Source organism: Sceloporus occidentalis, unplaced genomic scaffold, assembly GCF_023333645.1.
Source record: "Sceloporus occidentalis isolate IW3139 unplaced genomic scaffold, rSceOcc1.0.p SCAF_3, whole genome shotgun sequence".
In the NCBI taxonomy this organism is placed as follows: Eukaryota; Metazoa; Chordata; class Lepidosauria; order Squamata; family Phrynosomatidae; genus Sceloporus; species Sceloporus occidentalis.
The window spans coordinates 181,539,503-181,565,441 of NW_028316983.1; the positions used below are offsets into that span (position 1 = coordinate 181,539,503).

Here is a 25,939-nt window from a genome sequence, read left to right on the forward strand (position 1 = left end):
GTACCGAAAGACGAGGTGGGCGGGGAAAATGGAAGGCGGCGGGAGGCATAGAGAGAGGGAGGCCTAGAGCGTCTCCTCCGACCCCTGAGGAATGTGGCTTCCTCTGAGAGGTAGGCGCCGTTTTTTGCTCGGGAGGGGGACGGGTTTGTTTCCTTTTGAATCCAACCGTCACTCTTAGGATGCATCCACACTGGGGAGATAACCCGGTTTGGCAGCGCTTTAAGTCTGTTTTTGGCTCTTTGCTATGGAATTCTGGGAGTTGGAGCCAAAAACAGACTTAAAGCACTGCCAAACCGGGTTATCTCCCCAGTGTGGATGCAGCCCATGGAATGCTAATGGATTCTGGGATGTGTAGCTCTGTGAGACACTTAGCCTTCTCTGTCAGAGAGAGAGAGAGAGAGCTCTGGTGCCAGAACAAACTACAAATCCCAGGATACCTTAGGACGCAACCATGGCAGCTAAATCGGGGTCAAACCGCGTCAACTTTGCAGTGCAGACGCCGCTCCTGTTTCATGGCTTCTTCTGCCACCAAGGCTCTCTGATTAGAGAAAAGCTAAATGTCCCACAAACCCCACACTACAAATCCCAAGAGATCCTAGGGTGGCTCCATGGCAGCTAAAGCAGAGTCAAACTGTGTCAATTCTGCAGTGTGGCAGCAGCCTCTGTTTGTGTTCGTATCCATGTTGGCCCTAGGATGAAGTACAATAACACCCAGAATCCAGCAGACAGTGATAACTTTCATTGGAACAGACCGGCTTCTTCATTACATGAAGATATTAAAAACCATGCAGGATTTTTAATATTTAATACTAATTTAATATTGCGGGGGTTTTAATACTTTCCCTGAGGAAGAAGCCACTGGGGCTCCGAAAGCTTGCAACATGTATTTTGTGCATTTGATTGTGTCACTGACTGCCCTTGAGTCAGCCTTGACTCTTTGGATGAGAAGTCTCCAAATCCCTCTGGCTGGCTGTTTAATCACATTGTTGTTGCTGCTGCTGTTGTTGTTGTTGTTAGCTGCCCTCAAGTCAACCTTGACTTGTCTCATCCACATCTCCAAACCCCCCTTTCCTCCATTGCTCTGCTTAGGTCTTGTAGATTCAAGCCCATGAGTCTAACCATGTGGCCTTCCTTTCTTTCTGCTAGCCTCTGCTTTTCCTGGCATCATTGTATTTTCTAATGAGTCATGCCTTCTCCTTATGTGGCCAACCCTCATTTTCAAGGTTGGTCTGATCTAGGACCCATTTGTTTGTCTTTTTGGCTGTTATCCGTATCCTCAGCACTCTTCTCCAGCACCACATCTCAAATGAGTTGATTTTCTTCTTATCAGTTTTTCTTCACTGTCCAGCTCTCCCATCTGTTTGTGGTGATGGGGAATACAGTGGCTTGGATAATCCTCGCTTTAGTGTTCAGAGTTGTGTGGTTACACTCTATGATCTTGTCCAGTTCTTTCTTTCGTAGCTGTCCTTCCCAATCCTAGCCTTCTTCTAATTTTTTGACTGCAGTCTCTGTTCTCATTAATGCTTGATCCAAGGTATAAGAACCCTTCTCCTATTTCAGTTTTCTCATCATCTCGGATGAATTCTTGTAGATCTTCCATGTTCCTCTGTTTCTCTAACAACTGAACATGCCATTTGCCTTTTGCTTGCTCCCAGGAAGCAGTTTGAGGATCACCAAGACCATTGCCCCTAAAAGGGTGTTGTAGAAGAAGAAAAGGTTGTTGTGGAAGAAGAACTCAGTCCACTCGGAGTCTTCTTTCAAAGGGCAAAAGGGAGCGGGAAAATGGAACGTAGCAGCACCTCTAAGACTAACAAGTTTTTATTTTAGCATGAACCCAGTTATTCAGATGCAGTACTGAGTGGTATTAAAGCCTCAGTTTTAAAGCATAGTTATACAATTGTGGGAGTAGGATGGAATGTAATAGGATCCAGAAAGATGCAAATCTTGACTTAAATTTTCAAAGGGCTGCAAAGGTGATAACTGTCTTGCCGGTGTTTATAGTGTTCAGTTAATGTTGGTGTGTGAAAGCGATAAATCTACTTAACTGATAAGTCAGTTTCCTTGCATTCAGAACCTCTGGGAAAGTTGCATTCCGTCTCACTCCCACAGCTACGTAAATATACCTTATGACCTGAAGCTTTAATATCACTCAGTATGCATCTGAAGAAGTGGGTTCCTGTTTACAAAAGCTCATGTGAAAATAAAAAACAGTTAGCTTTAAAGGTGCTGCTACATATCTTCACTCCTTGCTGTGCTTTGCATACTTGAGATGTTTTATTTCACCTGACAACGCATATTTGTTTACCCTGTTGTGGCTAATTCAGGCAAAACATTCTAAAGGATTATTTCAAACTGTTTGAAGTCATTTCTCTTACTGGAGAAGACTGGAAGAGGCCAATGCCACATGAAGCAAATATAGCCTGTGTCTTTGCCAACTGATTCACCCACTGGCTGACCTTGACAGTGTAGAAGTTGAAATATAAGTAACACAACACATACTCAAATTCAGAAATAGCCTTGTCAAAAGGCTGTGTTTGCACTGCAAAAATAATCCAGGCTGACACCACTTTAACAGCCATGCCTTAATGTTATGGAATTCTGGGATTTGTAGTTTATTGTGGCACCAGAGTTTTCTGACTGAGAAGGCTAAATGTGTCACAAAACCAGAACTCCATAGCACTGAGCCATGACAGTTAAAGTGGTGTCAGCCTGGATTATCTCTGTAGTCCGAATGCAGCCAAAGAATAAAAAATTAAACTCTTCTAGCTTTTTAGATTTTTTAATAACTCTTGCTTTACAAAAGCTGAGCTCTAGAATTTCTTTGAAGTCATAGAGTGAAATATTGATTGAGGGAGCTCTGACCATTAGGTTGAATTTGGCCTGTGAGTTCCTGTTCAGAGAAGGACAAGAAAAATTAGCGCAGCCAGTTGCATAGGGAGTTCTTCCTCAAGAATTTTATACACTTGAAAGCATAGCTCCTAAAGACTTCCTTCATTGAAAATTTACCACATGTCTGCTTAAAGCCCCCATTAAAAGCCAAGGCACATAGGAAGTTGTTGTTAACTGCTGTCAAGTCAGCTTCAACTCATAACAACCTCTGAGTCACACTGTCATCAACAGCCCTGCTCAAGTCTTGCAAACCTAGGGCGGTGGCTTGCCAAGCATCATTAGCTTTTCTAGCAAATCATGTCTTCGCATGATATGTCCAAAGTATAGCAATCTCAGTTTAGTCTTCATTGGCCCCATACAAACAGGTCAAAATAAAGCTGCTTTGGGTCACTTTGGAGGTATGCTGTTTAAATGATGCATGCGTCCTAAGAGTCTGGAAGCCACGCCAAAGCCACTAAGGACTGGAGTATAGCTTTGGCGTGGCTTCCGGACTCTTAGGACGCATGCATCATTTAAACAGCATACCTCCAAAGTGACCTGAAGCAGCTTTATTTTGGCCTGTCTGTATGGGGCCTTAGTTTCTAGGAAGAGTTTAGTCTTCTAGGGGGACAGTTCAGGCTTATCCAGGGTGTCTACAGAACTCTCCTCCAACACCACATTTCAAATGTCTTGATTTTTTTCCAATCAGCTTTCTTCACTGTCCAGTTTTCATAATTATTGCAGCCTGTCTGACATGGGAGACCTACCAGCAGCAATTGTAGCACTGCCTCTTCCTTCACAGAAGCATGTGGTTTCATTACCATGGTAAGGTAGTGCCATAGTGGGGCATAAGGAAATCCAGTAACATATTTCCACATGTTGTGGAGCTTTTCTCTAACTGCTACATACCTTTGTTGTTTGGGTGACATGTCATAATGAAGAGGGTATTTTCATGTAATGTAAAGACAGAATACTGTCTTCATGACGTGTGATTGAATTGTGTTTCAAAAATAATAGTTGAGTTCAGGGCTGTCACTCAGTCACTATATAATATGCAAAGATACAGCCGGGTTATTCTGTACAATCAGTACAGTATATGAAGAAACCTGGTAGCACCTTTGAGACTAACTGAAAGAAAGAAATTGGGCACATGAGCTTTTGTTAGACGTTCACATACTATTGTAATATGCTTTCAATGCCCCATTCCCATTGGATAGGGTTTATTATATTGTTATGGGGTAGAAGCGATGGTAGTTTTAGCCTGGAGACAACCTAGATGTGAATGTGTGCCAATTTATAATGTCATTCAACAGCATGATTTCTTTTATATACAGTTTATGTGTTGAATATCATCAGTGAGGAAAACTGGTTAGGTGATGCTGTGCAGTTCCAGTTAACTGGAACTAAGTGGAAGACTGCTGGATCAGAAATGGTGTCTAATCTGGTCTAAAGTCATTCTAGGGCAATTGAGTGGCAACAGCATATGGTTCCTGAATAAAATGTTTTATTGATGTTTGCTTCAACATGTTATTATCTTGGTTTTGAAAGATATTCTGGCATTTATATAGGTTTTGTTCTGCTGGGAAGCTGAGGACTCTACTCTGAAAGAGTGGCTAATCTATTGTCTATTGCCTTCTCTGCTGCATCGAATATACAATGACTTGATCACAACACAGTCCAGCAGTGTAATAAAAAGGTTCATTCCTTTGACAGTCTTCCAGTTCCAAGAGTGTTGTAAATAGGTAAGCAATTCCCTTTTCTCTTTAATGAAATAATTCTAAAATATGGCCTCCTACATAATAAACTTCAATACACCTGCCTACTAGTCATTTGCAGGGGCTTAAAATACTGTTTAACTTAGAAATAAAGTGCTTTTAATTTTATTGAAACCAGATAGTGGCTAGACAACATTAAAGTGGAGAAGATGGAGGGTTGTTTTTTGTTGTTGTTTTAATCTTCAGGTAGTTTCTTGTGTTGTGTCTATGTTGATATGGACCAAGCCTGTTTACTTCGCTCAAGCATAAGAAGCCTAGATTAGTTCAAGCTTGTAATGAGTAAATGATTCAGAATCTTGATAGCAATATGAGTAAATCATCTTGTCTTGTTCATGGTTCTCTGTACTGATATTCTGTCAATACCTTGATAACAAGAAACTGAAACTGTTGCGTTATTTGTCTAAGAAAAGAACATCTAACTTGAAAATGATAGCACAAGATGTGGCTGGTTGTTTTATTTCATATAGGATGGATCAAGGGTAAGCAACTGTGGAAGGGTAGGTGGACACCTTAGCCCCCCCAGGAGACCTTGGAGGGCTTCTCACTGTACCTACACCAGCAAATTACTGTATATACTCGACTATAAGTCGATCTCATGTATAAGTCGAGGGCAGGTTTGGGGGTCAAAATTATTAATTTTGATATGACCCGTGGATAAGTCAAGGGTAACACTTAGGGGCATAGAGCAAAGGATCTAAAGGATGAACAAAAACAAAACAATGTCAAAGAACTTAGAAAATTCCAGCAGACATAACTCTTTGTGCTTATTTTTAAGACTGGATGGATGAGAGAGTAGAGGGGGGTCAGTGCTTCACATATTATACTCTTGCTTTTCACCAGGGGATGGTTCCTTCTTTTAAATAAGAATTAAGATACAGTACTTACATTGACCCATGGATAAGTCGACCCAGATTTTTTGGGTCAATTTTTTGACCAAAATTTCTAGACTTATACTTGAGTATATACAGTATTATTATTATTATCATCATCATCATCATCATCTGTCCCCAGTAATCTCTAAGGGACAAGAGAGGGGAATTTTCACCATGTGTTTGAGACCCTTTTAAAACAAAGGAATGTGAGTGAAAGTCACTTCTGGTTTCAGACAAAAGTGTCTCTTGGGCCTTGATTGGGCCCAGAATATGGTTAGAAATTTCATATCCCACAGAGTGCATTTCAGTGCAAAATATTATTTCTTGAAAAAGTTTACAAACATTTCATAAACATTTTGTTTGACATGTAGAAGCCCAGGGTGCCTCTAGCCATGGTGGAAATGCTCTCCACACCACCTAGTGGGTTTGCAGGGGCATTTTGGAGCAAAAATAATGTTCCCTTCCATGAGGGAGCACAAAAATTAATGTGGGCTGAATTAAGCCCATGGGCCATGCTTTACCCACCGCATTACTTTGAGGAGGTCTAAAGACCCATTTGATAGCTGATCGCTAGTGATATAATTCTGCAGGCTTACCACACCTGGTAAACAGAATAAACGAATAAACTGTTTCTTTTTTTAAAGGCAGGCAATGAAGCTGCTATCATTGGTGCTTCCATTTCCTTTACATTCTTTGTTTCTACCTCCTTTACATCCATGCAGAATAGAAGAAATGGTATAGATGGGTGGGTTCAGTGACAACAACATTTTCTATCTTTGCTGCTACTGAGTGGCAGGTTTGACAAAGCTGTTACCATCATCCCCCCCTCCCCCTATCCTACCAAGTAAATATTTTCCAGCAAAGCACCTAGATGTGTTTTCTTTGGCACTTATGCATAACGAATTTTAGCTCACTATTGGGGAAAATGAGTAAACAGATATTATTATTTAGAATTGGTGAGCAACAGCTAAAGGTTAAGAGCCAGATTGGCTTCCACTTCTGACCTTATGAGACCACATCCACACCTTTTTCTTTAGGAGGAAAGATTAGAGCCAATTTTGCCATATTTGCTACCTCCATGCCATTTTTGGCTCAGGAGAGCCAATTTGCAAATCTGGAGGTGTACTGCAAGTCAACTTCAGTTTAAATTCCTGTATTTAAAAAAGGCCTTTCCTAGGCCTAAAATGGCCCCAGATGGAATCCCAAGTTTGCCAGACAGGAAATCAACCAGAAGTCAAGTTCTAGTTTTCTTCTTCTTTCCTTTCCTTTATTTCTTTTTTTAATGCTTGTCTCAAGTCTAAAATGGCACAGAGAGTGCAAAAAGATGATGAAATTGCTGCCTGACGTTTAAGGAAATATTTTTGATCCCCAGAATGTTTGGACTCTACTGGGAGCCTCAAACAGCCTCTTGGATTCTGTACTTTCCTAAGCCTTGAAGTGTAGAAGGCACTTGAAATAAAATCACATAAATCAAGCACTTATAGATAATTACTGTAGTGTGTCATTCTGTGAACAGAAAGAGTTTTACACTTAGGTTATTATTGTTAGGGTGAAAGAATCAAAAGAAAGTTAAGGCAGTTTTCCCATAGTGAAACATAATTGCTCTTTGGGCAGGAAAAGGAGATTTAAATGTACTCTTGTAAATGTATTCTTGTAAATGTACTCAGTAAGAACACGTTCACCACAGTAGTTGTAGTGCTGGGAAAGTACTGTAGAGGGCAGCCCATCACTTCAAATCAGCCTAGACCGCCCTGCAAATTTTGTACACTAGTTTAATTTAGAGCATCATAAACCTTTAAGAAAGATCAGTATTAAGGAGCTAGTCTTAGACATTGACTGATAAAATGCAATTAATACTTCCCACGTTTTCATGTAAGAACATATGTGAGACTCCTGGCACAGTGTCTTATAAAGTTCATGATGCTGTAGTGGAGGAAGTACTTATGAAAGTCCTGGTGGTTAGAAGATCACTGTGTGCTGGAATTCTCACTTCTTGAAGCTTTAAAATGTGTGTGTGTGTGTATCACACACACACACATATATACATACATATGTACAGACATACATACAGTGGGTCATTAGTGTATGCTGGAGTTTGTCTCTATCACACACACACACACATGGATGCCAAAGTCCGTGGATATTGAAGTCTCATTAAATACAATGGCGCATTAAAGAGGTGTCCCTTATATAAAACAGCAAAATCAAGGTTTGCTTTTTGGAATTTATATTTCTGGGGAATATTTTCAAGCTGTGGATGCTTGAATCCATGGATAAAGAATATGTGGATATGGATAGATGACTGTATGTGTGTATACAAAGGCACAAACACACTTTTTAAAAACAAACAAAAATAACTGAAAATGTGGCAACTATGTTCCTAGAAGTGAATTTGTTACTAGGTCACTTGCATGTTAATAAATCTGTTGGGCAATCTGGACTGGAAGCCTGGATTCTGTAGTGGAGGGTGATTTGACCTTAGGCCAGGCTTGCCAATTAACAAATGACATGTGGTAGATTTAAATTTAGACAACCAGATGCTTCCATTCTTTCTATCTGGGTCTCTTAAACCATTCTCATTTAATGTGAAAGATGGAAATAGCCAGGTGAGATAACCCTTAATGCTTAGTTCGCTCAACTTTACAAGCCAAAAGGTATAGCTTGGGGGAGGAGTGTGAAAGTTCTTAAAATGTAGCTCCTTTCTGTACCCTTATGTAAGATGCATGAAGTGGGAGAGCATGGCATCCAGGTGAATAAATGGAGTGGCTGGATAACAGTACATTTCAATCTTATTTGTTTCCTCTTGGGCTACACGAAGGTCAAAAAGCATGTCCCATGTCCCTTAGAAGGCAATTTGAAGCCATTGGTTTTGCAGGAGCAGGTACAGTGGGGGGTGTGGACCTCCAAAGTGTCTTGCCGGGCTATTGTGGTCCTCTAGCCTTCAACAGTTGGTCACGCTGGCTGTAAAACATTGATGTGAAGAGAAAATCCATCTTTCTGTCTCTGTACAAGAAAAAAGGGGCAGTGTTCCCTCATACTGCTCCTCCCTATTTCAGTTTTGGTGGAATCAATGGGAAGATATTGCTACTGGTTTTCCCAAAAGCCCACTTCCTTGGAGGAGATGTCCTCAGTGGAAAATGGGGAAGGAAAGAAGCAGTTTTTGTTTTGTACAAGTACCAACTACAAGTACCAACCAAGCCTTGCTTTTTTATCTTGTAAAAGCTCACCAAGAAGTGGGGAAAACAGAGTTTTCCTTCCCACTAGGCAAGTGTCTGTAGGACACATGATTCTGCTAAAACCAGATTTGCAGAACAAGTAGAACATCTCATTCATCTTCTCTTCCTCCAAAACTGATCTGTTGAGAATAAGGGATGAGTCATTTCTTTCTTTTCCTGTTGGGTTTTTGTAAGATGCAGCACCAGTGAGGTGCTGAGAAACTTGGCTTAAATATTGCACTTCTTATGTAAGGTCTCTGTGCATAGTAGCACTGGGTTTCAGGGTTGGGTTTGGTGCACAGGCTGTGGGAAAGTGAGAAACTGAACTAATATGCCATATATATTCAACTATAAATCAACCTCATATATAAGTCGAAAGCAGGTTTGGGGGCCAAAATTATGTATTTTGATATGATCCATGAATAAGTCGAGGGTAAAACCTAGGGGCATGTAACAAAAGGATGAAGCAAAGGAAAACAATGCCAAATAAGTTACAAAATTTTAGCAAGCCTAGCTGTGCTCACACTAAAGGCTGGATGAATGAGAGAGTGGAGGATGGTCAGTGCTTTCAGGACAGATTATGCTCTTGCCTTTCACCAAGGAATGGTTCCTTTTTAAATAAGAGTTAAGTACAGTTTTTTTGGCTCAATTGTTTGACTAAAATTTCTAGACTTATACATAAGTATATACAGTAAATCATCCCAGTTGCTTTTTAGCCCAATATTTTACCAATATGATGACAATGAACAATTTACTTAATTGCATCTTAGTCTAATTGTGTCTAACATTAGAACTCATCAGGTACAAAGCTGAGCCAGATCAGTATTTCCACTGAAGAAAGTCAAGCCATCTTACTCATTCATGCATTTTCACAAGTATGAATTTATTAAGAATGCGGAAGTTGTTAGGATCAACTAATCACACTTTCCTGAGCACAGATATGTAAAACATCTGTGGGGTAACCATGAGACACTAAGAACTGAGTATAGTATTATGGTCTTCATATTCTTATATGTATTAAATAGAAAGATTTTCCAACTTTCTATATTTCAATATACTGCTTGAATTCATATTGCAGTTGCTCCTACTTTACCAAGGTGGTTTGGGGAAGCTGATTTATACACACACACACACACACACACACACACACACATCATTATCATACACTTATGGCATCTGGAACAATGCTTACTTGTTCTTAATGTAACCATTTACTTGTTTCCATTTCTTAGGGGCTGTATAAAGTGTCTTCAGTATGTTGTTGCCCTCAACCAAAATGCAGAAATCACTTCAGCTGGCATATAGGACATCTTTGATATCCCATCCCACTTGTATGTTTCCATTCTTAAAAGGACAACCTTCCTTGCTTATTAAAAGACGGAAAATGGTTTCAGTGCCGCTGCAGGACCAGCGCCAATGCCTTCATGTGTCTGCTGCTGTTTGTGTTTCCAAGGAGCGGGAATTTTTGGACAAGGTGCCACCACAACCAGAAAACTCTCACAGTAAAGAAGTAAAGAGAGAGACTCCTGCCGCACCAACTGAAAACTTAGTCCAAGATGCACCTGTAGAACCTAATTCTGTGGAGCTTGATCCCTTACAAGATAAATCAATTAGCCTTGTGCAGAGATTCAAAAAAACCTTTAAACAATATGGCAAAGTTTTAATTCCAGTCCATCTTCTGACTTCCAGCCTATGGTTTGGAGCCTTTTACTATGCAGCTTTAAAGTAAGTACTGAATTCATAATCATTGTTTTTATTACCTTGAAACAAATCTTAACAGTAGCACAGAAAACCATTTCTTAGACTCATAGAGCTGAAAGAGGCCTCATGAGCCATCAAGTACAATGCTCCTGCTTAGTTGCAGAATTTTGAGCTAAAGCATCCTTAGCAGTTAGCTGTCCAGACTCTTTTTGAAGACATCCATTGCCTCTCTGGGCAGTTGGTGCCATTACCAAACCGCTCTTAATGTCAGGACGTTCCTTCTAGCGTTCAGTCAAAATCTATTCTCGTATAACTTCAAACCATTAGACCTGGGCCTGCTCTTTGTGACAGCCCTTGAGTTATTTAACGAATTCAGTAATGTCACCATCAGTCTTCACCAAATCAAATAAGCCCATCTCCTTCAACCTTTTCTCATATGTTCTCTTTTCCATATCTCTTACCATCCTCATTGCCCTTCTCTGAAGCAGTTACAACTTGTCTATATCCTTCTTAAAATTAGGTACCAAGAACTGAGTATAGTATTCTGGTCTGTAGTTTCCTGGATTTTTCTTTTATTTTTCTTTTATTTTAATTTTTTGCCTTTTTTGAGGCAGACAATGTTTGGCCTTTTCCAGTCCTTTGGTACATCACCTGTTCTCAAGATTTCTCAAAAACGATGGCAAGTGGTTCAGAGAGTATATCAGCAAGTTCCTCCAGTACTCTGGGATGCAGTTCATCCGACCCTGCAGATTTGAACGTGTTTAGATTAGCTAGATGATTCTTCATTAACACTGTATCAATCTTCATTTGTAATCCAGATCACTTGTCAAGATCTCTGCTGCTGCATAGAACCACACAGTTCTCTTTTTGAGGAGTAAACTGAAGCAAAATTGGTATTGAATAGTTCTGCCTGTTCATTGTGATTTTCAGTGTTTCACCATCCTTACTGAACAGCAGCCCAACTGTTTCCTTGGTCATTCTGTTGCCTCGAATGTATCTGAAAGCCCACTTTATGTTGTTCCTTGCTTGCCTAGGCACTCTCTCCTCCTGAGATTTAGCTTTCCTTATACTATTCTTGCAAGCTAGGGCTGCACAACTGTATTCTTCCCTGGTGATTGAGCCTTCCTTCCATTCTTTATGCATACACTTTTTTCTTTTCACTTTCTTGAGTTTGCTGTGCAGTCGCATTGGCTTTTTCAGATGTTTGCCATTTTTCTTCTTCTGTGGGATTGTTTGTGTTTGTGCTTTTTGTAAGTCCTTCCCTTCAACACCTCCTACCCTTACATAACTCCCACCCTTCTGCATTATGATTCTTATCTAGATAGTTAACAAAGTTTTTCAGCTTTTCAATACAAATTATCTACTACAATTACCAAACATAAAGTTTTGATCGTGACCTTTTCCAACTAACAATCCAATGTTAGTAGGATTAGGGATCTCTGCACTACAGATACACAACATAAAATGGTAATTTTAGAGATCTGAGAGATCTTTTGGTAATTTCTTGATTAAAACTAAAACAGAATTGTTCCAAGTATAGTTCCTGATGAATAGAAGTACTGCGATAGAATTAGATTTTATGCAAAGTTATATGCAAGAGAAGCAATGACATATTAGCTACCATCTGTTCAGTGTGCTTTTTTTAAAATGAAGAAGAACCGGTGTCCGATATGTGAAAGAAGTCAATATAACCATGTTGGTATGTACATTTACGTGCCATGTCATGATTTAACATTTGTCTTTGGCTTCATTAAGAGATTAGCTATTTATCGGAAAGATCAATTCATGAATGAGCCCTACTGAACTTAGTGAATCTTGTTTCCAGTAGACATATTAGATTGCAGTGTTGTCTTCCTTTCTTCTACCTTATTGGGTGGATGGAGCCTAAGTATTTTGCTAGTTCAGTTGCCCTCAGGGGAGAGTCCAAAGTAAAGATTCCGTGCTCTATCCAACAGTCTTGAGGAAATGTGTGTGCTGTATTTATTACAATGGATTGTTGAAGAAAGAGTTGTTAGCTTTTTTGGGACAGTAATGAAAAACCTAGCTGAGCTTAACCATTTATTTATTTTTGTTTGCTCCAGATTTAGTCAGTAAGTTCTGTCACAGTTTACAGCAATTACTATTACACTCTATTGTTAATTTTTAAAAAATACAAGATTGTTTGTGGATTGAGCAATCAAAAATGTCTGTATCTTAATCCTTTTATTATTTTAAAAAGCGCATTAACGATGTAAGACATCTGCTTTGCACAATGGTCAAAATATGGAGTTTTGTAAAAAAATATTATTATTATTATTATTATTATTATTATTATTATTTATGTTTATTTATATCCCGCCTTCCTCCCAGTACAGGGACTCAAGGTGGCTTACAAATCTAAAACAGTTGAAGTTAAAATGCTATAAATAGGCAAAATACAAGTTTAAAAAACAATTAAACAATTCAAACAATTAAAAACATTACATTTTTAAAAATTTATTTTAAAACAAACAAAACAAAACAGCATCCCTGTCATGAGAAAGCCTGGCGGCATAGAAACATCTTTACCTGCCGCCGGAAAGACAGCAGGGATGGAGCATCCTGGCCTCCCTAGGGAGGGAGTTCCAGAGCTTGGGAGCAGCCACTGAAAAGGCCGTTTCTCTTGTTCCCACTAAACACACCTGAGAGGTAGTGAGACAGAGGGAAGGGCCTCTCTCGGTTACCTCAATATTCTTGAGGGCGTTTACAGGGAGATACAGTCCTTCAAGTAGCCTGGACCCAAGCTGAAGTATAAGAATGAGAAGCCAAAGTATAAGAATGCAAGAAAACAAGAGACTGTCCTGCTTATATTCAAATAGTGTCTGAAATCCTGATGTGTCCAAGCCATGCATGAGTTTTCTCTAAATCAGATGTGGAATTGCCATATAACATTTCAAGATTGTGGAAACAGAGTTGTGAACGACAATGTGGGTTCAAATGTGCATTCCCTTGTGCATTTGGTCGCACACTTGTTGTCTTGGTTCTCTTATGCAGTCTTGTCATTTAAGACATTTAATGTGTACCTCCACACAGGTTACACAACCATGATGTAGATTGGACATTGTCTGCATAATAAGAATCCTTCCCTAAAGCAGAGCAAGTTCTAGGTGTCTGGGTGAGTGAAGATTCTCCTTTGACAAATGAGGAAATTTGAGTTTTCATTCTGATTATACAGTATAATTTTTTCTTAGGATATTTCCATTTACAGTACTGCTTTTGTTTTAATTTCTAACTTAGCTGCAAGCTTCTTTATTTCAAAAGATGAAGTTCCCTTTTCATGCTGTGTGGTACCTAGTCACGCTGTTATCATAGATGGAATACATAGGTGCACCGTTTATTTTGTCAGATTTATATCCCTCCTTTTTTTCATTGCTGGGATGCACCTTCCAACATAAATGAAAAACCAGATAGGAATGAAAACACAATTATGTATGTTAGAATACAAAGCAAACAGTTTAAAACTCCTTAACAATTAAAAGATTAAAATATTGAAAGTCAACAATGTAGCAAGCTGTCCATGGCTAAAGACCTGCCTACCAGAGTAGGAACAGGGAGCCTTCCTCAGATGAGTGTTCCCTTAATCTGGAAGTGGCTATTGAGAAGGCTTCAACATTTCACATATACACGTAATACACATTTAGGAACTAGTTGTTAGCATTGAAGAAGATAGTATAATAGGCAGTTTACATAATACGTTTTTCTTCATGTTCAGATAGCACAATCTGAGTTATTGTGAACATCTCCATTTCCATTTACATCAAAAGATTTCATATAAAAAATGTAGACTATTTTACCTCATCTCCCATCAATGAAAGTCAAGGAAATGCTTTATAGTAAGAGCTCTTCTTTTACAGACAATTTGTGCATTTCTCTTGCACTAGTATTTTAGAATCACTAAACATTTTTAAAGCTTTTGTTCAGCAGCATCTCATTGAAATAGCACTACTACAAACAAGGTTCTCAAAGCAATATGCTGAATACCTTTATATGCCTTAAAATTTAAATCCTGTTGAGAATCAAAATGATATTAGTATTTTCCATTCCCATTTTAGTTATTATTAAGTTCCATGATCAAGCACCATGCTTTCCTTTCTGGCTAATTCATTTCTAGTTCAATCTGTCAGTGGCCAAATATGTTTTTCATGATTATGCATTGAGAATAAACTAGCAAATGTCTACTCAGTCAAAAATTATTTATTTGTTTCCAACTAAAGCAAAATATTAAATAGCTTGGTACTTTATTAGTCTGAGGAAGGATAAAATTAGAATGACATTTGGAGCCATAGCTCTTAGAAAGGGCACCTAATGCCAGCTGGTTAGAGTAACTAAAACAAACACTTCATTATAATACCTTCTGATGTCAGACGTTCATGCTTCCGGCAGCAAACTTATCATTGTCCCATGTGTTCTGTTGTTCTAACTATAACCCAGAATCCAAAAATAATATTTTATTCAATAATGGCAAACATCAAACTCTTGATTTGGACAGAGTGAATATATGACACAGCATACTGATTCTTCTGAGAATCATCACTCTGCAGAGTTCACAGCAACGTGTTTCTGTCCTAACAGTTTATGTTTATAGCAAGGCAGGTTTCAATATCATGCCTTTGCTTCATATATGTGCAAAAAACCTAGCTATTTGGGAGAGGGAATGTACCTGTACAAATTTGCCATCCAACAATGAATCTGAATTTCTGTTAGAGAAAAAAAATCTGTCTATTAGGCTTTCATATTAGGCAATAAAGAATGATTCCCCCAACATAACTTATCTAGTGTGCAGATGTGTATGTTTGTTTCTGTTGAGTTTACTTCAAGATAAATATATGGGATAGTATGTCATATGTTGATTAGATTTTTCTCTTTTTTTTACTTCAAGTCACAATAGTGAGGAAATTTCCAAATTTTCTTCATTCATTTTAGAATGAAATACAGGTTAGTCTGAACTGTAATAACATTATAAAGCTCTAAAAAGTAAAGGAATGAAATACTGTAGCTGAAGGTTAAGTCATAAAGTAGGATTCTTTGCTTTTCATATTGTCTGAGTTGGTGAAAGGAGGAATCCATACAACTTGGGTTTCTCCATCACTGTCCAGAAACAGGAAGGAAGAACAACTGAGATCTCGTAATAACTGAAAACAAACCTTACTGACTTTGCCGACTCCTTCCTCCAACCACCCTAGGGACTAGTTCTTCTTCCTGCCTTCACCCAGAACAGAGCTCTTTCTTGTCTATTTTTTCTCTGGTTACCTTTTCATCTATCTAGTTCCTGTTTTTCCCCAGGATACTCTTCCATCGGCCTAACATTAAGCCTAGTATTAGGTGCTCAATTCTTCCTTCTTTAATCTTTCTAGCATACTTAATGTGTGTGGTGTTTTTTAAATTCCCCCACTTGTAGCTACCATTCTTTCTTCCCTTCTCTTTCCTTTCCCTTCCCTCTATATCTGCTATGATTCCAGTAGGAGAGAGGAGTGAAGCTATCAAAAAATAAAGATGATGCCCATTCAGAGTTGAACTTCAGACAGCACATTGGGAGATCAGGCCAAACTAGACTTGATCCCCTAACTAGAAACTGTTGGGGCTGTTCTGGCCAAGGGCACAGCTTCCCCACTACTGAAGTTGCTTCAGCAGGCATTGGCAACAGCTTTGCCCCTATTCCAGCACCTGCGTAGTCATGTCTGCACCTTCACATCTACAGGAGAATTTGACATACTTTGGATGTGTGCAGAGTACTAAAAATTTACATTCATAGAATTAAGCCATTTGATCACTGTGATTGTATCCTTTAATGCAACCTCATTGGTATGGAAGATGTCTCGGTCCACAATAGCCACATGGATCAAAGCATGCATCCTAATGCTATATGATATTACCAGAATACCTTGCCCATCTAACATCACAGCACACTCAATCATGGTAGCCGCCGCATTGGCAATATTTGCCACTAATTCTCTGATTATGGGCATATGTAGGGCAGCCATCTGTAATACCCCTTCCTTCAATTGGCCTTAACAAGGTTGACAAATTCAGATCAATGGATATCACATTTGGAAGAAGGGTGCTGCAGGAAATGGTTAACAATTAGAACGCAATCACTTCCCTCCATCAGGAAGCAAATGGATTCGTCCTCTTACCAACGCAAAGAATGCTATATTGTGTACTTACCATGAAGGAGCATTCTGGGTTGTTGAGAGGAGGAGTTCACCCCTTCCTATTATGACTGCTCATCTCCCTTTTCATCTGGAGTATTAACACATTCTGTGTGCTATGCATTCAAGTTTGACTAGTAAGAGAACTGATCTCTAGGATGGCTGGAGGGGAGGAGTCAGCAAAATCTGTTGGCTTTCAGTTGGCTTTCAGTTGTCGCAAGACTTCAGTTGTTCTTCCTGCCTGTCTCTAGTCTAGGGGGTGATGGAGAAGCCCAGGTTGTGTGGATTCCTCCTCTCAGCAACCCAGAATGCACTTTCATTGTAAGCACCCAGTGTGGGAATATGTTTATTTATTGAAAATATATATTACCTCTCAGCCCAACAGCTTCAAATGTGATACCTTGGTGGAGAGATAAAATATTGAGATCAAAATAAGTTTTAACAATGAATTTCAAAAAGCCAAATGTTCTTTGAAAACAGATTCAAATATAACTGGCTTTAAGGACTTAAACAGATTTTTATAACCATATTAACAGTCTTGTAACTCATTTGGGCATGCAAGATGACAATGCAAGACAGACCTTTGACCCTGCACATTGCTTAGTACTAACAGCAGCTCCCTGAAATAGATGTTATGGGATCTTTTAACTAGATACTGTCTGTATGCAGATCTCATAGGCTATAACTGACCTGTTGCTCTTGCATGCAGGTATAAGCCCATCCTGATCTTTATCAGAAACAGTTCTGAGCTTCTTCTGTGTTGCATTAAAGTAAAGAAAACTCTTACTTGAAACCTGAACTTTTTCCTGAGTAATATACACTTGTCTCTCCACATTTGCAGCTTTGACTTTTGCACATTTGATTATTCGCGTATTTTACTAATATGTTCTCTCTAAGAATATCTAGGTCTTCCAGCACAACTGTATGGTCAACATTAGCCAAAAGTCTCACTGGAGGACCTAGAGATTCCTAGAGAGGTGTTCTCTCAGGTAAAAACATAGTGTTTTTGTTATTTGTGGTTCTTCCATGTTCACAGGGGTTCTGTGCCCCTAACCCAAGCGAATGTGGAAGGACGAGTGTAATTTGACAGTCTTCTCCCTGTTATCCATTGGTGTTTGAATCCTTATTTGGCCCAAGAAAAAGCATGATGGATTGAACAGTGTGTAAGAATCATTGCTGTTTGGTACTCATATTTTAAAAATGTTCATAACGATGTTGGCAATTTTTTCATTTTTATCTGTCTTATCTTTCACAGAGGAATAAATGTCGTTCCCTTCCTCGAATTCATAGGGTTGCCTGAAAGCATTGTAAATATCCTGAAGCATTCTCAGAGTGGAAATGCATTAACTGCATATGCAATGTACAAGGTAAGCAGTTCCATAAATTTAATATTAGAAGAAATTTTCAAGATACATAATAATGGATTAATTGCCACCTTCACGTTATCCTCACAGTCCCTTGTCACAACTGCACCCTAGAATTCACTGCTGGAGGTAAGTGAAGGTAAACATATTCAAATTAGAAACTGCCACAGGTTCGGAGTGAGTAACAGTGCTTACTATCTTTATAATAAGCTTTCTTTAACCTAGCCCTCCAAAAAATCCATGATAGTTTCACGTTAGGGTCACCATAAGTCAGAAAACACTTGAAGGCACACACCAACAAATAAACAACAACCCGGAGTTGTAGGTAACTTAAATGTGTATTTCTGACAGGACTCTATAAAACCATTTACTCTAGCTGAAAATAGCCATTAAACTTTTCTGCTTTCCATTTTTTAATCCAGTTTATTCCTATTTATCTGACATGTACTAAAATCTGAATCTTCAGCTTTTTCAGAAACTAGTTGTCACACAACACAGTGAATCTTCTGCATTGTTTAAGCCCTAGATGGAGATGCGTGAGCAACTATTACCGTTATCTCCATGTCATGGAAGCACAAACACTAATACTGTTGGTTTGCCATGAATTCTTTTTTCCTTTTTTTTAAAATATAGTTGGATACAAACAGACATGCTTGTGAACTTATGAGACATTAGTTTAAGCCATGATTTCCACTCAGCTACTGGAAGGTGCTGTTTCTGTACCTTTCTGTAGAATGGAAATAATGTTATTCCTCCATGAGTTTGTTCTTGAGATGGAGAAAGATGAAAAGTACTTGGGATATTGAATGTGGCAGATACCTGGAATGAATTATATTTGGGTATTCTCCTACTCTCATATTTGTACATCTTATATACTACTATTTTCTATTCAAAGTCTTCTGTGTGGTCTCAGTTGCTAGGGAAACCCCTGTTGATGAAATTTTTCTTCCTTTCCTATTAGAAGCCTTAGTTCTGTTGCATTAATATGATCAAGTCCAATAAGGCCCAGACATTAAAATCCAACTAGTTCTTTTAAAACTGGAGATTCTTGCCCACCTGCACCCCATAAGGAGCTTTTTTAAAAAATAATTATCTCTAATTCAGGAATTGCCAGCTTTTCAGTATAGAACTACACTGGAAATCTTTTTTCCCTTCTTGAAAGGAATGTTTATATCTTATTAATTTTAAATTTAATTTTAAAACTACTTTAAAGATGATGGCCTTGTTTATACTGCATGCATACTGAACTATTTTCATTGCTTTCTTGTTGCAATAGAATCTGCTGGTTTGGTGCTTTTTTTGGGGGGGGGGGGATTGACCTTCCTTTCTAATGCCTTACTCTTGTTACTTTATTATGAAGATGTGTAGCCTTTGCCTCCTTTGCCAAGTACAATTGCATTAAGAAAAGTGAGGGATTGTTCTGATGTAAGAGGCAAAGAGCATTTAAAAGTAGATACAAACTGCCAAACCATCAGCCTTCATTGAAGTAGGAATTAGTATATGTCCTCCCACAAATTTCCTGATGATATGTCATTATGTGAAACTCAAAACTGGGAACAAAGATTTGGGTGGGAGGATATAGTGAGTGAGCACACAGGGTACAAGATTAGAAAGGACAATCAAAAGCACATAAAGGTCTTATTTAGTCTTTTTAAAGATAAATTAGTCTTCCTGCTTTGAAAATCTGTTTTTCAGAAGTTGTCATGTTCCAAAAACAACTCTTCCAGATGAAATTGCGTTGCCTCACCACAGTTCAATATAACATTTAATGGTTAGCAAAGGGATTTTGTAGCACCTCTGAAACTAACTGGAAAAGAGAAGTTAGTAGACTTAAGTCTGTGACAGCTCATGCTGCCAACTTCTCTCTTTCATTTAGCCCCAAAGGTGCTACAAGATCCCTTTACATACTGATTTCCCAGACTAGCACAGCTATGTCTTTGAATTTAATGGTTAGATTTTATTTTGTTGCACAGCTCTGCTGCTGCAGAAGTTCTAAGGAAAGGACAGTTCTTAAGATACAACTTTGGATGTATCTCACAATGTTTTGTGAGTTGGCCTTCCAAACATTCTTACTCTCACCTCCCCTTTGTAGTGCTTCTCTGCACACACATTTTTCTAACATTTATGTGAATACATCCATTCTAAGTTTGTTAAACTAAGGGGTCAAACAGGCTGCCCCAAAAGGGCGGATTTGGGCTGCCCTGGAACCATTGTCCAAATAGGAGCATGTGCTGCGGCCCTAATTCACCCTGCCACCAGCCCAGATAGGAGTAAAAAGATCTGCTTCTTTTTTGGCTGGTTTAGACGGGCCCAACACAACCCCATGGTGGCTTCTGGGCACTCTGGGAGCGTGCATCTTCAGAATAACATACCTCCGGAGCAGATTGAAGCTGCCCCCGTCTGATCGCCCAGCATGGTTTCCAGGCATCTTGGGGGCATGCGCTGTCAAAATGCCACACCACCAAGCTGCCTGGCAGCTGACTTTTCCAGGCCGTCTGTTCAGCCTCTAAGTCTCTGTGTTTAGCCTGAATAGGTGCCCTGTCCTTAAACTGTCTGCTGAAGTAGAGATGTATGGCATTGATTAGTCATGCTCATATCTATACTACAAATACTTTAGCCCAAGATACACTGAGTTTAAAAAATTCTAAGTTGCTGCTGTCTTACTATGTAAATCTCATTGTAATTTAGACTAATCCTGTTTCCTGATGTTTTAAGTCCTGGAGGAAGAGGTATAAGGACCATGAAACTACTGGTCCATTTGAGTTACAGCTTTCTTACCATAGCTGGTTCACCAGCATGAATGTGTGGTTGATCTTATGGGGCAGTTACAGAGGATTGTGCATTACCTCATATGTTCTTTTAGCAAACAAGTGGGCAACTGCACTGGCTCCATGGGAAATTTTCTGCCCTAGGACCATCTGGGAACCCACCAGCTGCTCAGAAAGTGAGAACAGGGGAACAAATAAGAAAATAGCTGGAAGTCCATTACTAGGTTGAAAAACTGGTGGGAGGGTTTAATGTTAAATGGCACAGAGGGAGCCATCTGTTTAAAATGTAAATTGCTACTGTCAAATGCTTCCAGGAGAAGTAATTCACATTTTACATGGCCCAAAAAAGTTGGCTTAGGCGTGGGACAGACCATCCAAAAAGGATGGTCTCTCAGCCCCTAGCTGTGGTCTGCAGGGAAGCCGCAGCCTCAAGACCGCGGGACTTCCCCACGGACCAAAAAGAACCCACAAAAAGTGGGTTCTTGTGGGGCAATTATGATGCCGCAGTGCACCAATGGCGCACTCACAATGTCATAATGGTACCACAACGTGTGGACACTAGCCATTTGTCACGTAATGATGGAAGCGCCCATCTGTACAGGGAGCTGCTATTTTGACGCCCTCATCACATGCGAGGGGCGTCTAGAAGCACTGCCCCTCGCATGTGACGAGGGCGTCCTATCACGCCTGTCTGGACTGGGCCTTAAGGAATTTAGAATGGTCAAGGGCCACAAAAATAATGACTGATAGGCTTATTGAATCTTGGGGTGCTGCAGTCGTATATTTTAGTTAAAATAACAGGACAAGTAATTCTCAGTATTGATGCAGTTAAAACAATATTACTTTGGAAGTGGAAGCTTTTTCCTTTAATACTAAAAGTTAACTACTTTTTATTTTTAATTTTACAAATCCCATTGTGGGAGAAAGGCGGGATATATATGCTTGAATTAAATAAAAATAAAAATAAAAAAATTCTGCCCAAATTACACATATATCCTTTTTTTCTTCCTTATTGACAAGATTGCAACTCCAGCCAGATACACAGTGACATTAGGAGGGACATCTATCACTGTGAAGTATCTCCGGAGGCAAGGCCACATGTCCACACCACCTCCAGTCAAGGACTATATTCAGGACCGAATGGAAGAAACAAAAGAGCGACTGTCAGGGAAAATGGAAGAAACCAGAGACAGGATTAGTGGCAAAATGGAAGAAACAAAAGAGCGCCTAACTGGGAAGATGGAAGAAACAAAAGAGAAAATTACAGAAAAGATACAAGAAACCAAAGATAAGGTTTCGTTTATAAAAAAGAAAGAACAGGAAAATGAGAGGTCATAAATGGTGGAACCTAAGCACTCTTAACCTTCTTCTGAAAATATGAAGTATATGCACATGCTGCTTTTTTCTGCTTTGTGTTAATTATTTTGATTGGCTGCAAACTGCCAGTAATCTAAAAACTCTAGTTGTAACATATAGGGTTACACTTGCCTTCTATTTTCTAACAATAGGATGTGGAAATTACAACCAAAACAGCTTTTGATAGAAACAAACCCCAGAATGGTATGCCTTGACATCAGTCGCATCTAGTTCTATATGGATAAAGAAATTAGGAAGTCTACAGAGCTGCTTAAGATAACTCTGGTTCTCATCATCCACTATCTTGGAAGCAACGTACCAAAAACTGTTGGGTTAAATATACAATGTTTGATTTGGTGTCAGAATTTAATAACTTCAACTTAATAATGTGCTCTTCCTAAAATATTATAAAACATCTATTCCTATAATCTGTTAACATCTATAAAAGGTTGACTTAAAATGATATTTGGGAGAGATTAAATAAAATAGTACTGAACTTGATTGCATATGTATATGCAAAATTGGTACTATTTCATCGATGATTAGGCTACAATGAGTCTTGAACTTCATACTCCCACCAATAAAGGTTTTTAAGAGATAAATAAATCACTCTCTTAGCTTCTGGAACAGCTGTTTACATTTCCATAGCAATATTGAAAGGGAAAACTAAATGCTGCTAGAATCTTAGAATATTCCCACTGGACACAACATGTATGCATTATTATGCTCACAAGTACTGTGGAATATTCTCACTCCTTTTCTGAGCAGAATCCAGAGGCTATTTCACATGGTTTTGTTGTTGCTGTTGTTACAGCAGCTCTGCCTAAATCAGTACAGGGCATTTCAGTTCTCTGTGTAAAAAATGTAATGGGACTGCTACTTGGGGGAGGGGATCTGAAACTCCTGGTGCACCAATGTTGCCCTTTCTGCATATACAACTGCTACTGTTCTCATTTGATGCAAAAGTGCTTTGGTATAGAGGTTGCAACTTAAAGCAGCTTGCCCATCCTGTGGTCCAGGTACCTTAAACTATTATGAAAAGAAATGTATATTTTTATGTTTTTCGGCTTCCTTCCTATCAAGTCATAGCAAAAGCTCTGCTATTTATTAATGTCACATTAATAGAGAAGGAGTAAGAAAGCTGTTGCTAAAGTGATGGAGAGCTGAGAGAAAATTCCCAAGTTCAGTAGCAAAATTTGGGGCAGCTGACTGCATTTTTCTTTGGAATAATGTAAAAGAAGTGCTTTCCCCAAATAAAAATGGTTCATAGTAATTAATGCTAGTTCTCAGAGTTAGCTACACTATATTAGAGCCAACCATCATCTTTCAAGCCCCTTTTCAAAACTTGAAAAAGCCAGTGGAAACATCCAATATGGAATAGCAGACGGTCATGTTTACATGGCAATTCATCCAGTAATCTCAATTACTTTGTCTTAAATCCTGTTTGTCCTGATTGGAGTAGACCCATTGACTCGATGAGTTTTACCTATGTTTTGACTCATCAGTCAACAGTTTATTAAATGTGTCTATTGGGAGTGACCAAAGGATACCAGCCCTTACTTCTTGCCTCAAACACACTCTCACTGTCATTGACACTGTGGTCTGTAGTCTACATGTCGTTTCACTTGAAACATTGTATGCTTTCTTGTGGACAGCTTCTCCTTTCACTGCCTGTTCATGCTGGCATGTCTATAGTAATAATAAGCATAGAGGTACTCAGCCTACCTGTAAGTGCTCTTTCTCTTTAATCAGAAGGAAGCTTGGTAGCTTGTACCATCTTGATAAGGTAGGATTTTTTTCATATATTGGGTAAAAAGGTATGGTAAAATAGTAATCTGCATACAAATTGAATAGGAATGCTTTATTTACAGAAATGTAGGTAGATGAAAGAAGTCTGCAATATTTGCCTCTTTCCCCCTTGTATTTGAGAAGAAAGCTTTAAACAAAATATTGGAAGAGTTGAAATAATACATTATAAGCACCTGGCAGTCCATGTTCTGTTAATTGTATTGGTCACAAGTGTCACTTTGCTTTGTCCTACTTTCTCACTTGCCCCTTACACAAAAAGGCTCAGAGATTACAGTATTTGATGTGTAATCAAATTACTGTGCCAGCATTTGATGTGCAGTGGTTTACCTCATGATTTATTTGGGAATAGCCATTGGTTTGGCTATGTAGGCCAGTTATAAGGCTCAGTGAGTAGTGGATAGTATGTTTTAAGGAGTGGTGCTCAGCCTTGTGGCCTAGCAGGCAGTTTACACCTGCTTCAGTGGGGAATCCTGAATGGCGGAGAGGTTTAAACAAATCTGCTTTTGAAACTACCTTAAAGATAATCACTATAAAAGGGCACAAAAAGGCAAAGGGAATACAAGAAAATGAAGAGCCCTGTCCAAAAGTAAATTGTGGACAAGCAGCCTTTGGATTTTCTAGAAGGATCAAGTCAGAAAGTTGTGCTGGCAGATGGTAACTGGATAGATCTTAACATCTGCTCTAATGCAGAGCCTACCTCTGTTGATTTTAAATAAAAAGTAAACACTAAAATGCTATGGAAGATGTACTGTGGAGATTACAAACTAGAAATAAATGCCAAAATAGCTTTCCTTTGTGTGTGCATGCATGTTCAGACTACTTTTAAAAGAATGTACAGTATTCTGACAAAACCAGTATATTTAAAATGAAATAATTTCCTCTGCAGTATCTGTTCTTTGTTCTAGTAGTAACACCAGGATTTGTTTTTTAGAGAAGATAATGTCACACTGGCATAAGTGGAAGCAGTATCAGCCTGCTGCTTGCTGCACAACCACCACCATTTATTTCAATGAGGCATTCTCTGCTCTCTGCAGCAGACACACTGAATGGAGATGTCAAGGTGTCTAGTGGAATGTCCTCTTTCAGCCACTGCCAATTCATTCCTTAATGAGTTTGCCTTTTTTTTTCTTCTTATGTCTGCTACAAATGGATCTTGCTGGAATTAATACTGCAAGCAACATTATTAAAATACTCATGCAAAACTGCTACCATTTTTCCTTTTTTGTGTATGTGTCATTGGCTGAAGGTATCTTAACTCCCTTTTAGGGCTTGTGCATATGGATAAATTACCCTGAATTCCCTCTGGGCTTGCTGCATCTTGTTCACATGACACAGGGCCAAAACCGTGAATTGGATGTAAATTGTCTTCATAACACCTGCACTCAATTTGAGGCTTCCTCCCCCTAACCAGCATTTACTGTAAATAACTTGAGCTTTTGCTATGGATTTTTGGCTCTCTGCAGCAATGACAACAGCTTCTTTCACTCACACTCCCTCTGAGCTGCCCTGCATTACCACTGTGGGCACAAGTCAGTTCAAAATGAGATGCCCAACTTCAGTAGCATGGCTGGGCACCTTGTTCACACCTCAGCAGCTGGACCATGTGGGAAGTCAGTCACCCCCTGTTCTCTGCAGGAGCAGAAAACTCACATCAAAAGACAGCAGGTAAGGGACAAATTCCAGGATAATTTAGGCCGAGAATATTTAGGGGTAACCCAGAGTATATTGGCCAGTAGAACTGCTCTTATCAATATATTGCAAAAACACTGAAAAACTATGGGCTAGACAGTGCTGCTGTTCAGTGGATTTGTAATTGGAGAAATGACTAGCGGAGTGCCTCAAGGTTCTCTCCTGAACCTGATGTTGTTCAAAGTCATTATAAATTGGATGAGAGACAAAGAGCATACTTTTAAAATTGCAGATGACACCAAATGAAAGGGACAGCAAATACAACATAGGATAGGTTAAAGAAAAAGAGTGCGAAATTACATTGACAGATTGTAGAGCTGAGCAAAATCTAACAATGAATTTTAAGACTTAGTTT

General features: G+C 39.0%; 1 protein-coding gene across 2 annotated transcripts; it reads left to right on the top strand.

The window, feature by feature from the left end:
• Positions 1-38: 38 nt before the first annotated feature.
• On the top strand, positions 39-25,939 carry LOC149317178 (mitochondrial inner membrane scaffold 1-like). 2 transcript variants are annotated; one of them, XM_089516969.1, is made up of 5 exons: positions 39-110; positions 4,437-4,610; positions 9,963-10,455; positions 17,854-17,965; positions 21,751-25,939. In XM_089516969.1, exons 3-5 carry the CDS (start codon positions 9,986-9,988, stop codon positions 22,066-22,068), a joined length of 900 nt encoding a protein of 299 aa, XP_089373095.1. In that variant the 5' UTR covers positions 39-110; positions 4,437-4,610; positions 9,963-9,985; the 3' UTR covers positions 22,069-25,939. The 2 variants fall into 2 exon arrangements, with proteins under 2 accessions (XP_089373095.1, XP_089373097.1); XM_089516971.1 differs by lacking the exon at positions 39-110 and adding an exon at positions 3,471-3,693.

Coding starts and splice junctions, on each gene's coding strand:
- LOC149317178 (XM_089516969.1), top strand. CDS start 9,986: ATGTTGTTGCCCTCAACCAAAATGCAGAAATCACTTCAGCTGGCATAT. Junction 10,456..17,853: donor TTTTACTATGCAGCTTTAAA/GTAAGTACTGAA, acceptor TATCTTTCACAG/AGGAATAAATGTCGTTCCCT. Junction 17,966..21,750: donor CTGCATATGCAATGTACAAG/GTAAGCAGTTCC, acceptor CTTATTGACAAG/ATTGCAACTCCAGCCAGATA.